Genomic DNA, 16,920 nt, shown 5'->3' on the forward strand with positions numbered 1-16,920 from the left:
GCAGGTTTACCAATTTGGTGATGGTCCATGAGTATTACCTGTCAGTCCCTTCAACTTGATGTGCTAAATTTCAGACACTTGCTATTCTTGTAACTTCGGATTTTAAGAAAACTAAGAGAGTCGTGGTCAGATTGCAGAAAACTTAGCCAAATGATGCCTTTAGATCCAAACTGGAAGTCTTCACGTTTGTGTGGACAAAGGGTGGCCAGAGGTCTCAGTCTGCCGACTAGAGGACGATTCAGCTGAAGCAAACTGACTTATTACCAAGACTTTAGTTATTTGAAGATGTCAGCATCTGGAAGGACCAAGTGCACGCATCGTTTGATAGAAATGATCTTAATTTGTTAATGCGCTATAAAATAAAAGCAGACTCATAATAGTAGTATTTCAGGGTCGCATCCCTGCCACCAAACGAAGGCATGGCTATATGAACCCTCAGTTAATGCCTTTTAGGCAAATAACTTATCAATTCTGACGGTTAACCACGTTGTACTTGCCGTAAGTAAGTCACTCTGTTCACCTATAATAATACACTGGCTGATCCGTGTCCATTGGTTTATCGACCATTTCTTCAAGGACTTATACAGTAAAGAATGTCTAATAGGTGTCAACCTCGTTACGTTCACCAGTATTGATTGGTAGCCTGCTTTGCTTTGAAGTTCCCACTTCTCAGACAAAACTGCTTAAGTGCATTTGTAATCCATTTATAATTCACTTATAATCCAAATAAACTACTGCGGTAGTAAGCGGGAGCAAAAACTGTTTCGTCGGTTGAAGGTAACTCAGTGGTAATTCACAAATAATTCCCGAATTTATCCACTTATTTCTGTAGAAACGGTTATCTAAGTTGATCAAGCAGTCAGGTGGCCTTCACCAAAGGTTCTTTCCCATCCATCCATTTACTTTCGTAATCTTTGAAGCTGCTTATCAGTAAATGGCCTGGGGCCGCTTATTATTGTTCCTCCGATCTATTCACTGATAACGACATGGTATTTAACGTAACCCATAGCCATTTACAAGGTCGCTGAAAGCTGCCTGACAACCCACTACTAATCCCACTCATTTGGTCACAGTTTCCGAATTTCCCACTTGGAGACCACAAGTTACTCAAGCGGAGTTACGCTATTTTCGTTATCTTAGTGATACCGTGAGACTCAACGGAATATTATCAGAATCTTCCTTGAATTTGAAGATAGAGCAGCTGCTTTGGCATCTTCAGCAGTAGGAGTAATATTTCTTCCAGAGGGACTCTGCAAAGAGAAAGGAAGGGTAGGTGGTTTTGTTATTTTCTGGGGGTTGAATAATCCAGAATCGAACTAGAAATGTCCTGGTGGAGAATTGAGACTCCATCTGAACATATTTTACTCCATCTTTCAGATCGTCACGGACAGCAACATTGTGGCTTTTGTGTACAAGTTGACCAAATGCTACTTTCCGGGATCTTTGCCAGTTCTCAGCCGCTGCCTGAATGCATGCAGACCGGCCAGTCTTCGAGTAGCCGAGCCAACCAAAGTGGCGCTCACGAATATTTCATTCTTGGTGGGTTAAGTTGTAATTCCGTTTCAACCGTCACTGGTCACAAACTTTCGCCACTAGAAAACACCAAAACAGGGCAACCATGTATTTCATCAGACTCTTTTACCCAGTTTGCCGTACGTCTTATTGTTAATTTGATGTCAGGTCGGAACAACTCACTTTACCTACATGAAATGAATCAAATGCAGTTATCCATCCCATAAAGCAGTGATTCCTTTTTCTAGCAAACTCAAATAACGGCACCTTTTGAAAGTTTGGGTAGTCAGCAAAAGAAGTATAGTGTGGATAATCAAACCCCGTTTAATCGTTAGGACACATTTGGATATATTCTTCGTTTTTCTCGCTTGTACGCCTCATATTGGTCACGTATGTGTAAAGTGATGTGAAACCACCATGAAATATCGTTCGTGATGCTTTGATGTCAATCATCAGCCTGTATATAGAGGCCACCTTGATCCGTTTCGAGATTGCATAATGCCGACTAAGTTAAGAGCAAAATGCTGGTCGGTGGCTTATTATGCCTATTTGTTAAAGTGAATCAAAATCGACACGTTTGAACTTTTTTCCTTAAATAACGAGACAAAGTTGTGATCTTCAGCCTACTGTTATTTTATTGGGACCACATCACGAGTGACACTGGTGTACCGTCATTCAATGGCTGCATCGATCAGTTCAATTTTCGATGACTCCACAGTGACAATCAATGTCGTTTGACGGCTTGATTTCATCTCTACGTTTTCTCGTTTGAGTGTGAGTCGACACTCAATTCAGTCAGTTGTACTTCAGGGCAATACCGGAATCCACGCCTATCAGAAACTCACATCCTTTGGGAAGCTCGGATTTTTCTAGTGTGGCCTCATTGTGGGTCTCTCATCAAGTCCTGACACAAATAAACAGCTGTCTGAGTCAAGTTGCAAAGCTAGTGGAACAACAAAGTGCTCATGACGTAAGTTTACTGGAGTATATCTTCGGCTTTATCAAGAACATCTGACAGCCAGATTAAAACTAACACGAAAGATGGAAATGGGTATTGATTTGATGAGGAGCTTTTGTGTTCACTTGCCCAGTCAATGTACCATCAACAGACCGCAAGAAAAACAGTTAACTGTACCGCTGACCATAACGACTCTAGTACAGCACATGAACGAAGTGCCTCAAAACAGAACGGAACATAACCCATCTTTGGTGAAATGAAGTTCAACAGTAGCTGAAAGATGGATCTATACTAAAACCTCTAAAACGGCCAAAACTCAATCATTCGATCGTTCAGCTGTAGCACCATTCCAATATGACTGTCTGGCCTTCGCAAGAAATAGTAATAATAATAATAAATAATAATAATAAAGCCACAGTAGTGATGAATAAGAGCAACTATCTCCAAAAGGTCAGGCAACACCTCACCGATGGACCCTGTCGACACATTACTGGTAGCAGTATTACTTCAATAATGAATAAGAGTAAGGTTGAAGCTGGGAGATATTTAACATCCGTAATAAACAATTTAGGGCAAGGTAAGTGGTATCAGTTGTATCCAAAAAGTGCGATTCAACCGCGACTCGCCGAACTGCCAAAAATCCACAAGGCAGATGTACCGATAAGACCAATAGTGGATGGTATAGACTCGCCGCCGCATGAAATGGCCAGATTCTTAGCTAGTATACTAAAACTGTTCACGGGGAAATCAAGCACCTTCATTAGGAATTCGTCTGACTTTGCCAGCAAGGTCGCAGAGCTTCCTTTGGAGATGGACGAAGTCCTCGTGAGTTTTGACGTAATCTCAATGTACACAAACATCCCTAGGGTAGATGCTCTGGAGGTAACTAAGAGGTTGTTACTGGCAGACACGACACTCGGGGAACGGACACAGCTCTCGGTGGATGAAATAGTTGAGGGCATAAGGGTGTGTTTGAGTCCTGATAAGTTTGTTTTTGACACAACTGTCGACTCACAAGAACAAGGCCTTGCAATGGGATCTCCAATACACCCAGTTTTAGCCAATATTTACATGGAGGACTTCGAACAAATAGCCTTGGTGGGATATCATTGTCCACCCGAAGTCTTTGGTGTTATGTTGACGACACGCTTGTTGTAATCAAACGAGATAACGCGAACAACTTTCACGACTCACACAATAGTTCAAACCCACACATTCCGTTTAGCATGGAAATAGAGTCCACCTGGGGCATATCACCCTTTCTGGACTGTATAACACATAAGATTGGTGGGAAATTGAAAAAGACTATCTACCAGAAACCAACAGACACAGGAACCATATTAAGCTATTCATCAGCACACCCAAAGTCCGTGTACCCCAGTACTCTCTCATCGATGTTTCATCGAGTTAGAGCGCTGTGCACATAAGTGATCGACCGAACAGCGGCTCAAATCGAGATTGCCAACAAACTTCATGAAATAGAATACCCAGTGAGTTTGGTTAGGCGTCAACTAGGAAAGTTATTGGCTCCAGGATGTAGATCCAGTAAGGAATGAATTGGCACAGCAGTCATTCCATATAAAGCAGGAACATCGGAGGTTATTCGAAAGTTGTTGAACCTAGCCAACATTCGAGTAGCTTTTCAGAAGGGAAAAACGCTACGCTCCGTTTTGGTGCAATTAAAAGATCCCCTGCCGGTTGAAAGGACTAGAGACTGTGTGTATAAAATTAACTGCAACGACTGCGCTAAGGCTTATATAGGACAACCTGCCAGGGAATTGCACACACGAATAGGTGAGCATAAAAGAAGGATTAACAAACCACCAAGGAATGCAGAAGAATACCAAACGCTGGTCAAAGACTCAGCGATGGCGGTACATGCCTTAGACACGGGACATAGAAGAGATCTGGAGAATGTGGAAGTTTTAAGACTAGGACTGCGATTCACACTACAGCGGCTGATAGCCAAGGCGGTGGAAACTACTAAGCGTCACAGCGTGAATAGAATCGAGGGTGTGGAGCTAGCGAGCGTATGGAAAGCGGTCTTAGATAAGCCGAGTTGACACGTGACGGTGTGGTTGTCAATCAACTTAGGATCATTGGAAAAAAACCGGGGGATGGGGGTGGAAACCCCAACCGACCAAAGGTCATAGCATCCCTCTTACACAACCGTCTTAGCACTAGCTCACCCACACAGACTGACGGAAGCCTCAAACGAAGTTCAAGAGGAACTATCAAATGAACCGAACCAGAAGAACTAGACCCCAGGCTGGACCCAAACACATGTAGGTTCCCCCACCGACCAACACCTGTTCGACCACTCTAACACACTAAAATCCCTCGGCCGATTTAGCTCGACTTAACTGAATGGTTCTCCTTTCGCCTTAAATCTTGACCAACCTCAGAACCTAGTCACTTGGCCTGACGAAGCTTTTGTGTCAAAAGCGAAACGTTCCCCAGCAATAAATTGACCGATTGTCACCAAACTTTCTGGAAAACAATAATTATTACTGCCCATTTGTAACACCCTTCCGGTGCCTAGCTGCCATGCCGCCCGAAGGAAGCACGAGGGATGGGATACTGCCAGGGTGCCCGAAGCTAGACAAGAGAAGTCAAGATGCAGAGACAGGGTTCGAACCACGGAACTTCAGGTCAGTAAATTCAAGCTCTAACTACTCAGCCATCTCCCACTTACAAGAAACAAGACTTCTGATGATAGCTCAATTAAAATCATTCTTCACTGCAAGTATCAGACTAGAGTCATTGAGATATGAAGGAAAAATGTTAGACGCACTCATAGGGAACCAAAGTAAATGTGGGATCCTCAGCCCTACCCCCAGTGAGACCACCCTCCATGGGATGACTGCCTTCGTGGTTCGTCACAGGTGGTTGTCTTTTACGTCCATGCCTAGTTGTGAAAGATCCCCTGCCGGTTGAAAGGACTAGAGACTGTGTGTATAAAATTAACTGCAACGACTGCGCTAAGGCTTATATAGGACAACCTGCCAGGGAATTGCACACACGAATAGGTGAGCATAAAAGAAGGATTAACAAACCACCAAGGAATGCAGAAGAATACCAAACGCTGGTCAAAGACTCAGCGATGGCGGTACATGCCTTAGACACGGGACATAGAAGAGATCTGGAGAATGTGGAAGTTTTAAGACTAGGACTGCGATTCACACTACAGCGGCTGATAGCCAAGGCGGTGGAAACTACTAAGCGTCACAGCGTGAATAGAATCGAGGGTGTGGAGCTAGCGAGCGTATGGAAAGCGGTCTTAGATAAGCCGAGTTGACACGTGACGGTGTGGTTGTCAATCAACTTAGGATCATTGGAAAAAAACCGGGGGATGGGGGTGGAAACCCCAACCGACCAAAGGTCATAGCATCCCTCTTACACAACCGTCTTAGCACTAGCTCACCCACACAGACTGACGGAAGCCTCAAACGAAGTTCAAGAGGGACCATAAAATGAACCGAACCAGAAGAACTAGACCCCAGGCTGGACCCAAACACATGTAGGTTCCCCCACCGACCAACACCTGTTCGACCACTCTAACACACTAAAATCCCTCGGCCGATTTAGCTCGACTTAACTGAATGGTTCTCCTTTCGCCTTAAATCTTGACCAACCTCAGAACCTAGTCACTTGGCCTGACGAAGCTTTTGTGTCAAAAGCGAAACGTTCCCCAGCAATAAATTGACCGATTGTCACCAAACTTTCTGGAAAACAATAATTATTACTGCCCATTTGTAACACCCTTCCGGTGCCTAGCTGCCATGCCGCCCGAAGGAAGCACGAGGGATGGGATACTGCCAGGGTGCCCGAGACAAGACAAGAGAAGTCAAGATGCAGAGACAGGGTTCGAACCACGGAACTTCAGGTCAGTAAATTCAAGCTCTAACTACTCAGCCCCACTTACAAGAACCACGGAACTTCAGGTCAGTAAATTCAAGCTCTAACTACTCAGCCATCTCCCACTTACAAGAAACAAGACTTCTGATGATAGCTCAATTAAAATCATTCTTCACTGCAAGTATCAGACTAGAGTCATTGAGATATGAAGGAAAAATGTTAGACGCACTCATAGGGAACCAAAGTAAATGTGGGATCCTCAGCCCTACCCCCAGTGAGACCACCCTCCATGGGATGACTGGCTTCGTGGTTCGTCACAGGTGGTTGTCTTTTACGTCCATGCCTAGCTGTGCTACTGGATCCTGTTGATCTAGCTTAACGTTGTCCTTTCCAGCCATCTAACCTTCATATTGTCGTTTACTAGTACCCGAGTAGTCATCGAGCCCAAATCGGTGACACATGCGACGAATTATGGGGTGTCAATGAACTCAGGCTGATACAGATGAGACAGTCCGTTTCGAAAGAGGCCTCTGAAGATAGACCACACTTTTGGAGGGACCACACGGATTGCCAGTCAGACACAATCCCAATATGCCGTTTTAAGGCCACAAAAGTACTTCAGTAGGGCATAACAGTAAAATCTGCCGCTGGTCGTCGTTCCACAATCCATTGTTAATAAACAATAAATGATAAACAACCTTTGTTCCTGTGGTTGAATGGCCTATGTACACTTTTGGACGAATGGTGTGGTGACTCACTCACTTCGCTTTTGGGATCTTGGTACTTCGAAGCAAGAAAGTGAAACGAGAGCTTACCTTTTATTTTCTTTGAATATCTTTCGATCGCCTACTTTGAAAGATCCACTTGGCGTCCACCTTACCATCTGTCAGGTGAATCCGTTCTAGCGCCTTCGTCTTAGCACGCAAACAATTGGCGGCTGACCTCTTCTGTGACACAGATTTATCGGTAGCAGTCCTAGATATAATTTCCAAAGTCTTCAGCTAAGTTCTTTGATGACAGCCGTAGTACACAGCGAAAATTTTGTCCGGCGCAATAAAATTTTACCAATCAAAAGAGTTAACTTCATCGTTCACAGCCTCTTGTTGTCGGACGGCTGTGTTAAAAATACCAACCGGGAAGTTGGGAATTCTAAACACATTCGGGTACCCAGCAGAACGATTTCGTCAGCATGTTCTACTTGACCCATGTAGATTTGGTTATCTAAAAGGATGACAGAGCATCTCCCCGATGCCCCCTCAAGCGACCAGTCGTAAGCGATGGTAAAGTGTATTTGAAAGCAGACAGCCTTGTCGTTCGCTAGACTTGACGTCGAATTCTGTAGTCTGGTCGCCATTTATCCGGCTAGTTTGCCCAAATTTCCGCTGAAGATTAGTAGGAAGTAGGAACACTGTCACTTAAAAGGTTTGCACGAGGTGACTCAAAATCAAACGCAGCCCTGAAATCGATGAAGCCAGAGGTGGTAAGCTGCATGGAATTGAAATGATCTTCCAATATTCACCGCGTGAAGAATATTTGGGTCACATGGCCGCTAATAGGGCAAAACTTATCCTATCTGTAATCCAATCAGTTTATCTATCCATCTATCTACCAATTTCTTTGTCTATTCCTCTGTCTGTGTAGTTCACTGATGCAGAATCAACTCATGATGACAACAGAACTCTATGTATTCACCCACCCTCCAATCTACACCGTCGCCACTGGCGTGCAAGCAGCACCACACTGAGTTCCGCACAAACTATCTGCGGCTGTCCGGTGGTTCAGTCAGTGCTGACCATCAGCTCCGATTCGAATGTCATACATCATCCGTTAATTTTGATAATAAGTGTACATAATTTTACAACATAGATATATCTGTAGTATACATCAGTATAGTATATATAAACTCTATGAGTGAAAATGCGAAATTGACAATTCTCTAGTCTGCCTTACTTCGGCCTCCATCCAAGCAGTTTTCCCCAGTTTCAAAAGGAAATTATGGTTAACCAAATTGTACAAACCCAGAAGATTGTACTCGCGTATTTCTAGGCGCCAGAGCATGTGGTTAGACATGCAGGACGACAGCCGTGTACGAAAAGTGTGCCCACTCTCTACGTGTTTGTTTCACTTCGTTACTAAGATAATGAGGCAAACACTGGGAGGTCTCCAAAACCCAAGTGTTCAGAGTCGTCGCAGCAAGAACCTCGTTGGCCTGGCATATGTAGGTGACATTGCTCTCACTCCAAAGGAGAAGCAAGGCAGGCAATACTAAAAAATCTGACCAGGTTCATCCAGTCCTTCAGCATGTGCTTCGAAACCACAAAGTGCAAATTCGTGCTGGAGGACGTACAGTCTTTGAACATGCCTTTGGGAATTCAGGAAGTGACATGAAGTTTGTGGAACACCATATGCATTCCAGAAATATTTGGCAGTGTTTAGCAGAAAAAGACAGAAATGAGATGCTGGACATTGTAAGCATCACCTCACAGGCAACCGGTTTTCACAGGCTTAGAATCTGGATGAACTATCGCGGTATGAGGTCATGGTGATTATTCACAGATATGAATAGTAGATAGGGGAACAAATCCGAACTGGACACTGTGGCACGCCTTCACGTACGTGGCTCATGTCAGAAGAGAGAGACGGTGATCAGTTTATTATTCCATAGTTCGTCTGCTGCTTCACTACCTACATTTTTAGCCTGTATGATTGTGAAGTGGAGGATGTGATCACAGTGGTTCTGTATGTGATAGAAAGTTCGCGGAGTACATTGGAAGTGGCGAAAAGTTCAACTCAGTTTCTTTCACCTTCTTATATTGCTAGGTCAATAAAGGAGAGATTTGTGGCATCCTCGGGCCAAGCGGTGCTGGGAAGTCTACGCTACTTGAATGTCTGGCTTCGGTAACACATCAGGACCATGGGCAGGTAAGACCATTCAAGAGTAAACCCTTTACAGCGAAAGCCCTTAGAGGTTTATTCTGAGATCCACACCACACCTCTGGTAAAATATTAATAAGTTGCCATAGCGTTATCTGCATGGTCACCCTCCCAAAACATTAAAAATTAGTGTGGCGTTTTTGTTAATTACATACAGGGCTTCACCAACCTCCACAGACTGATGAATAGCCACTCCATACTACTATGCGGATCAGAAACCTAGCCGCTGCGCGCCGAAGACGTCAAAAGTCTTTCAGCGTTTGACCATCGGTGTCCTCGGAGCATTGTCCGGGTCTAGTGGGGATACCGAATAAGCAATGCTGAAGTATGTCGAATGGTATTCGGGAGAAATAACCCACCCTCCCTAGGTGTAATTTTCACACTGCACATTGCGCTGGCTTGGCCACGTGCTCCGTATGCCAGTCGACCGAATTCCTATTTTTGCACAAACACGTGAAGGGTAGAAACGAGCCAGAGGCAGTTAAATAATGGATTGGCAGTGAAGTATAAAGGCCATTGGTAGCAAACTCAGATGCGCTGGTCAGTACCGTCTTTTTGGATGAGAACCCCGAGACGGACCATATCAATGTTTAGAGACATTGTCAGACATGGCCCAGTTTCACCCTCAGAGGCGTTCATGTATCCAAGATATTGCATTGACTGCATAGATCCCTTCCCAATTCCCCCCACTTAACAGTCCACTGACAGTGCTGTATTTAGGCACCAATTTATCAGCCACCGCCTCCAATGCGCAGCCACCTACCCAACCTCCCCGAATCATCGGTGAACGAAACTGTGGCAGCTACAATCACTGTACGTGGGTATTACAGCTGACAGTGATGAGGATGATGACGATGGTGATGATGATGATGATGGTGATGATGATAATGATAATGATGATGATGAATATCCAAACTTTCGCGAGTTCGAGACTCTATAACTTCGCACTGTTGATTATTTCAAACAAGAGTTAAACAATTGTACCTTCTTCTTGGCTTATTAGTATTGACTGACTTCACACAACAGGAGATCTCCATTGAAAACACTGACATATAGTCTTCTTTCTCCAGTGGACAGTTCCGATTAAACACTTCATTAATGCTGCACTGATTGTTTCTAAGGCAGGTGTTGTGAATCTGCGAACCAATCGTCTATTGCCAAACCAAACGGCGGTGGAGCAAGGTATTATTGGGTTTTGCCCCCAGTACAATCCGATTTGGCCTCAATTAACCGTGAGAGAACATTTGGTGATCTATTCTGTTATGCGTGACATTAATCGAAAGGCCATTGATGGTCACGTGACGAAGTGAGTGGTTGTCTTTGCTTCAGGAGGTTTTAGTAAACAATCAGTAGGTCGACAGCTGAGCTATGTATAGCTTTCGACACAAAGGCTTCCTAAGACCAAGTGAGTAGTTTACCAGGTTGTCCATCTTGTTGTTTGTCAATCTGCCAAAGGCGTAAAATAAGGGGTCACTTCAGTGACAATAGTACTCAACGCAACATTACTTATAAGGTTGCTGAATACTCTTCGACAGTTCATACCAGGATCTCACTTCAGTGACAATAGTACTCAACGCAACATTACTTATAAGGTTGCTGAATACTCTTCGACAGTTCACTACCAGGATCTTCCTTCTTGAGGCTCATCAAACGGACACACTGGTCGAGTTTTCATCCAACTTACGTTCTACTTCAACACCAAATTGTAGACGATAGACAAACTACACTAATTTTCACACCAATTTAAAGTTACTGAGAGGTTTCATAGAATCCCAGATGAATCTATAATATGTGGTACTCTTCTTGTACAAAGGCCACTTTGTGTTTCTTTCGAGATGCCACAGTGTAGTTTCTCGACGAAACGCACCACACATGACGTTGCAAAAAACTTTTTGACTGCAGAAGATAAGGCTAAGGAAAACTGTAGGATCATCCCCACCTGTTGAGCCCCAAGGACTAATCGTGCTTAGGCTAATGACCATACATATGAAGTGTTTTGTAACGAAACTACATTGCGATATCTAGAGTAGCGTGCAAACGGACACGTGAGGCTGTTCTTTGTACGGTACATTTAGCTAAAGCAAATGGTAAATTGGGGTTCTCAATGGGTCAACCGTTAACACAAATCAAAGTTGGCTCACTTCACCTTACTAGCATAGCTCATGAGGATGAGAAAGATGTGTAGAAGGTACTAATAGCCTTGACGGAAACTTGGTTTGGTGCGTGTATCAAGTGTCAATAATTGCTCCGCCTTACAGGCTTATCAATACTGTGAACCTGGAACGCTATCGTGACACGTACGCGGGATCTTTATCTGGTGGATGCAAGCGACGCGTAAGTGACGATCACACAACCTTGTTTAAAGTCTGTATTTTCAGCTATGGAATGAGTTCTAATCCCGGCGGTTAAGAACACCGTTTGCTTACCCAGGTTCTTGGTGTGCTATCACTTTTTGGCATATCTGAAGAGGTTTTTTACAAGACACGGCGTGGCTCAGTCGGAGATTTGCATTAGTCAAGCATAAGAACCCATACATGTCGTAGTAGAATACACTTGCATCGTGATCAGCTCTTGACCACGCCAGGAAACAGCAATCAACAGAACACGCAAGAGTTCGCAAGATATCCATGTAGTTTCGTTCCAACTATTATTTTTGTCATTAAATTGGTGCTAGATGTTTGATCTTACTTCGCGTTGCTATATTCATCAAGATATCCAATGGCTTCGGCTATTTACATCAAAAATGATGATGCATAGCTACTCAGTGGTATTTGGAGTTAGGCGGAGTGGCGGAAACACTCTCCAGGACGTCTCACTGAGGATCAGTAAATTACTCAAAGGCCCACTCCACGGATATTTTCCCACGTGTCTTATGGTATTCCGGAAAACGCAGCTTTCTATCATTATTGGGATCTGTGACTATCCGGTGAAACAGAACAATCAACTACGCAAATTTTGGGACACTGTTTCTCTGAGCGTTGCACTAATGAATTAGCTGCAGGTGAAGTTTAAGACTGACTGACCGACCCATTCCTTCGAGAAACTGCCCTTGGGATACTAATCCTCCACTTGACAAGGGCTTTTTCTAACGGAAGCGCTTTAGGTACCAGGTTGGTAAAAGTGTAATAGTGTCACAGGTGCATGTGTCCTGGGTTAGATCCTCGGATGAGTCCAACAAAGTCCAGACTACTGCGCAAGCACTGCGTATGACAATGACTATGTAATGTAACTGAGTTAGCTGATGGCGCACGGCATCTTCATTGTGATCCATCCTCTTGGAGGGACAACCTTCTGTTTGCCCAGCCAGAAAATAGAACCAGTTTGGTTCTTTGAGGGTGGTCTCCTACAAAGACTGTGTAAAACGGCTAGCAACATCACTACAAACACTCTGGATTAGAAGGGCATATCATGGTTGGAGTAAGTAGTATCGATGACAGTGATCCTCCTCTCAGAATGGCTTTGTAAACAATCGGTAGTTTTTACTTGGGCAACGTTACGCTTTTGACACAAGAGCTTCATAAGGCCAAGTGAGCAGGTCACCAAATTGGCCAGGTTATATGACAAACGAGGAACCAATCAGTAAGTCCTCTTCAGATTATCATACCTGTGTGGTCAAAATCTCGCATTGGTGAAGTGGGGGAGTTTCAACATTGCAAAGAGAGTTTCAAATTAATTCTAGTCGGGTTTGGTTCCTTAATATTCCACTTCAGGCTGCTTCAACTGATGATTCACCTCGGGTGCCACTGGTAGACTTTCCTTGGTCTTTGTGGAGTTGTGAGTGCTCCGACAATTAAGTCTGAGGGGGGTTGAGGTCAAGTGGATTTCGGGTGATACCCGCACACCAGCACGTGTCAGCTTGACTGATCCAAAACCGTTCTCCACACGCTTACCAGTTCCACGCATTCTGTTCTGTTAACGCTGGGATGCTTGGCGATTTCTACCGCCTCGGCTATCAGTCTCTGTGATGTGGACGGTAGTACTCGCCTCAGAACCTCTACATTTTCGAAATCTATTTTGTGTCCCGTGTCCGGTACGTGTTCCGCAATTGCCGGGTCTTTCAGTAACGCTTGTTATTCATCCACCTTTCTCGGTGGCCTGTTTGTTTTTCTACTATGCTCTCCAATCCTGGTGTGAAGTTCCCTGTCTGTCCTAGATAGACCTTAGTGAAGTGGCTACACTTAATTTTGTAGACACAATCCCTGGTTCTGTTTATCGAGAGGCGATCCTTCAATTGCATCGGTGCAGAGCGCAGTACCTTTCCCCCTCTGAAAAGTTACTCTTATTTTGGTCGCGTTTAGAATTTTTTGAATGATGTCCCTGGTTTATATGGAATAACAGCGGTCCCGATCCATTCTCTGCTGGGTTTCACTACCGACACCAGCACTCTTCGCAACTGACGCCTAATCAAGCTAGCTAGATATCCACTACCCCGAAGTTTGTTTTTTGCCTCAATTTGGGCCGCTGTCCGATTAGCTTCCTCTGTGTACAGGGCCCTTACACGCCTAAACATTGATGAGGGAATACTGGCGAACACTGACTTCGGATGGTAGACGAGTAGTTCAAAATCGCCCCAATGTTGTTTGGTTTCTCGTACACTGTGGTCCCCCGACCTTATGTGTCATGCAGTCTAAAAAGGCCAGTTTACCCAAGGCTGACTATCTCCACTCTAAATTTGATGTGTGGACTCAGTCCATTCAGATAGTTGTAAAACTCACTAACCTTATCTCTTTTCACCATGACGAAAGTGTCACTACATAATGCCAGAATATCTTAGGTGGGTGTGGGAATCCGGCTGAAGCTCTCTGTTCAAACTCTTTATTAAATATATTTGAAAAACCGGGGATATTGGAAACCCCATTGCTAGTCCTTGTTCTTGAGTGTAAACCACGGAGTCGAAAACCAAGTGGGTGGGATTGAGGCATGCTTTTAAGTCTTTCACTCTTTCATCCACCGTGAGTTGTGTCAGTTCTGAAAGAGTGGTGGTAGCCAGTAGCAGGCACTTAGCTATTTCATAAAGGTCTTCTTTTAGCACATTTGTATATCACAAACTGACATCGAAACTTACCAGGATATCATCCGTTTCAACGGTGACCCCCTCTACTTTGTTGGCAAAGTCATACGAATTCTTAATGCAAGTACTAGATTTCTTGGTGATGGGTTTTAAAATACCGGCCATGAATCTGGCCAGCTCGTGCGGTGGGGAACCTATTCCGTCTACTGTCTGTCTCACCGGGACATCTACTTTATGGATTTTTAGTGGGCCATAAATCCGCGGTTGGAGTGCACTTTTGGGGTACAGTCGATACCGCTTCCTCTCCTTTGATTGAACTTATTCACTCCTGTGGGATATCCGAACTGGAAAAACAACAAGACTAGAAAAAATTATCTACTTCTTGTTTCATGCACACAGAGACTGATTAACTTGGTCGAAAACAGCAAACATCCTTTCTTTAGGGAAGTTTTCTGTCAATCTGAGATGGCGAGATGGTTCAGTGGTTAGAGCGCGAGTTTAGTGACCGGAAGGTTCATGGTTTGACCTCTACCTCTGCATCTCGACTTTTCTTGTCTAGGTTTGGGAAATCTGGCAGTATCCTAGAACTCATGCTTCCTTCGTTTGGCCTGGAAGCTAGGCACTGAAAGGGTATTACAGTTAAATAACTACTACTATTTTTATTACTTCCACTCCGGGAGGAGACACAAAAGCACACAGGTCTTCCAGCCCAGTAAAGCAGCTTCGGAACATCCAAAATGAGGGAGAACCGCTTGAGGTTTGCAGTTTTTTCCTCAAAGAACAATAGTCTTTATTGCAGGGATGGAGGTGAATGCATTTTAGGGAATTTAAGTAGCTCCTATCTGGATTGATTTTTGACATATCTACTTACAATTCAGCAAAAATACTCTTGGATATTTTGTAATGCACTACTCATATGGTTGCTGAAAATTCCTAGGCAACTGAATGTGCTGTACCAGGCCCCTTGGAAACATCACAAACGAGAGATTCAGCTGGGTTCCAGGTGAGTCTCTCGAAAAAATAAATTAATTTGCAAACGAGTGTATATTCGCTAATTCCGTGCAATTTGGTTTCAAGTAGAACATATGGTTGACGAAAACTCGGGGACTGCGCCCACCTGATGAGCCCCAAGTAGGGCGAAACCGGTCGTGGGCTGTCAACGAATTTTCAGCGACCTTATGAGTAGTGCATTACAAAGATATACATGTATCGCGACATCTCGAATATCGTAGTGACCGAAACACGAGGCGGCCTGGCGCAGCACATTCAGTTGCCTGGAAACACCACAAACGAGGGATTCAGCTGAGTTCTATGTGAGTCTCTCCAAAAACCAAATTAGTTTGCAAATGAGTGTAAATTCGCTGACTTGGATATTATTTCACCAACCCGCGATGACCACTCACGGTCTGATACTGAAAAATATCTCAGTGGGTTTATTTCTCCAAACCTATGCATATTGCTAATAATGAGGGGGAAATGCTTTGAATTCTCGGACAATCATTTCAACGGAACCCACGAGCAGTCCGTTCACTGCTTCCTTCTCTGAAGGGCATGGACGATAGTTACATTCACAAACCTAGCTTACTGAGAATACATATTCGAAAAAGTGGACTGGGAATGTAGCCCGTACATCCAGTCAGTGAAATGTAAGCTAACAAACCAGTAAGTAAGCAAATATGAAATCATGCCCAAACTTTGGAATAAACGGCTCACGCCTTACCCGATTTGGTTGCCAGCTGTTCTGGAGTCTCGTTTATCCTCACTGTCAGTATCATTTGCTAAAACCAGCAGGCTTTTCGCTGACCGCACAGTAGTGGCTGATTCTATCACCAGAAGCTAGAAAACTAGAGGAGGTTGTCCCGAATAAATTAGCTTTTCAAATCAGCAGGAGGCTGGTAGTCCTAATCGGGACTACATTTTGCAGTTTCGTCATTGGGATCGTGATAGGACACTGGTGAAATTCGACTGGATAATGCACTTATCCTGAGAAGATATAAAGGAGCATATCATGTTGGATATGATTTCTGAATGTTAAACTGTTAGCCATATTCTTACTCATTTATGTCAGAAATAAGTACGTTATCGGGAAAAATCCACCCCAAACGTTGAGTGGGTGACATCAGCCAACACTAATCACCGATTATTCAACAGCGCTGAATGACTGGTATTTCCATTGGTCGCGTGCATTGTATTCAGGTAAAGATTGCAACGCAGATATGATAGGATCTTCTCTGGTCGACGTATCCCTCTTTGATCGACACAACTAGTGCAGCGTAGTCCTGAGGAATTTGTTTGATTGACTTGATTTTTTCTTGATTTTTCTTGTAAGTAATTAGAAGATGCACATACCATGTACCTCTCTGAAACTCCAGAATGAGTCTCTTGAGTTTGTTGCTGAGTTTGTTTATCCTGGCAGTTGTATAAAATTAGAAGATGCACATACCATGTACCTCTCTGAAACTCCAGAATGAGTCTCTTGAGTTTGTTGCTGAGTTTGTTTATCCTGGCAGTCATATAAACCATGACTGGATTTTGACAGAGAATTCAACGCACGCATCGCTGACTCACCAAATTGCGTCACTTTCGGTGTCAGAAATAAATACCACTGAGTCCAAAGGACTGCCTACGAAACGACCGTGATAACAGC

General features: G+C 44.0%; 2 protein-coding genes across 2 annotated transcripts in view; one reads left to right on the forward strand and one right to left on the reverse strand.

Moving 5' to 3' along the window:
- The window catches only part of T265_15491 (hypothetical protein), a gene marked incomplete at both ends in the record, with an annotated part of 98,511 nt that overhangs the window by 70,751 nt on the left and 10,840 nt on the right, over positions 1–16,920 (forward strand). Inside the window, 4 exons of the mRNA XM_009178371.1 lie at positions 1,378–1,539; positions 9,149–9,250; positions 10,384–10,568; positions 11,521–11,596. Coding sequence (XP_009176635.1) covers positions 1,378–1,539; positions 9,149–9,250; positions 10,384–10,568; positions 11,521–11,596 — 525 coding nt within the window. The remainder of the gene's footprint in view (positions 1–1,377; positions 1,540–9,148; positions 9,251–10,383; positions 10,569–11,520; positions 11,597–16,920) is intronic.
- T265_11660 (hypothetical protein) overlaps positions 13,117–16,920 on the reverse strand; it is a gene marked incomplete at both ends in the record, with an annotated part of 28,559 nt that continues 24,755 nt past the window's right edge. The window contains one exon of the mRNA XM_009178372.1: positions 13,117–14,617. Coding sequence (XP_009176636.1) covers positions 14,516–14,617 — 102 coding nt within the window. The remainder of the gene's footprint in view (positions 14,618–16,920) is intronic.

The sequence above is a fragment of the Opisthorchis viverrini genome, assembly GCF_000715545.1.
Source record: "Opisthorchis viverrini unplaced genomic scaffold opera_v5_543, whole genome shotgun sequence".
In the NCBI taxonomy this organism is placed as follows: domain Eukaryota; kingdom Metazoa; phylum Platyhelminthes; class Trematoda; order Opisthorchiida; family Opisthorchiidae; genus Opisthorchis; species Opisthorchis viverrini.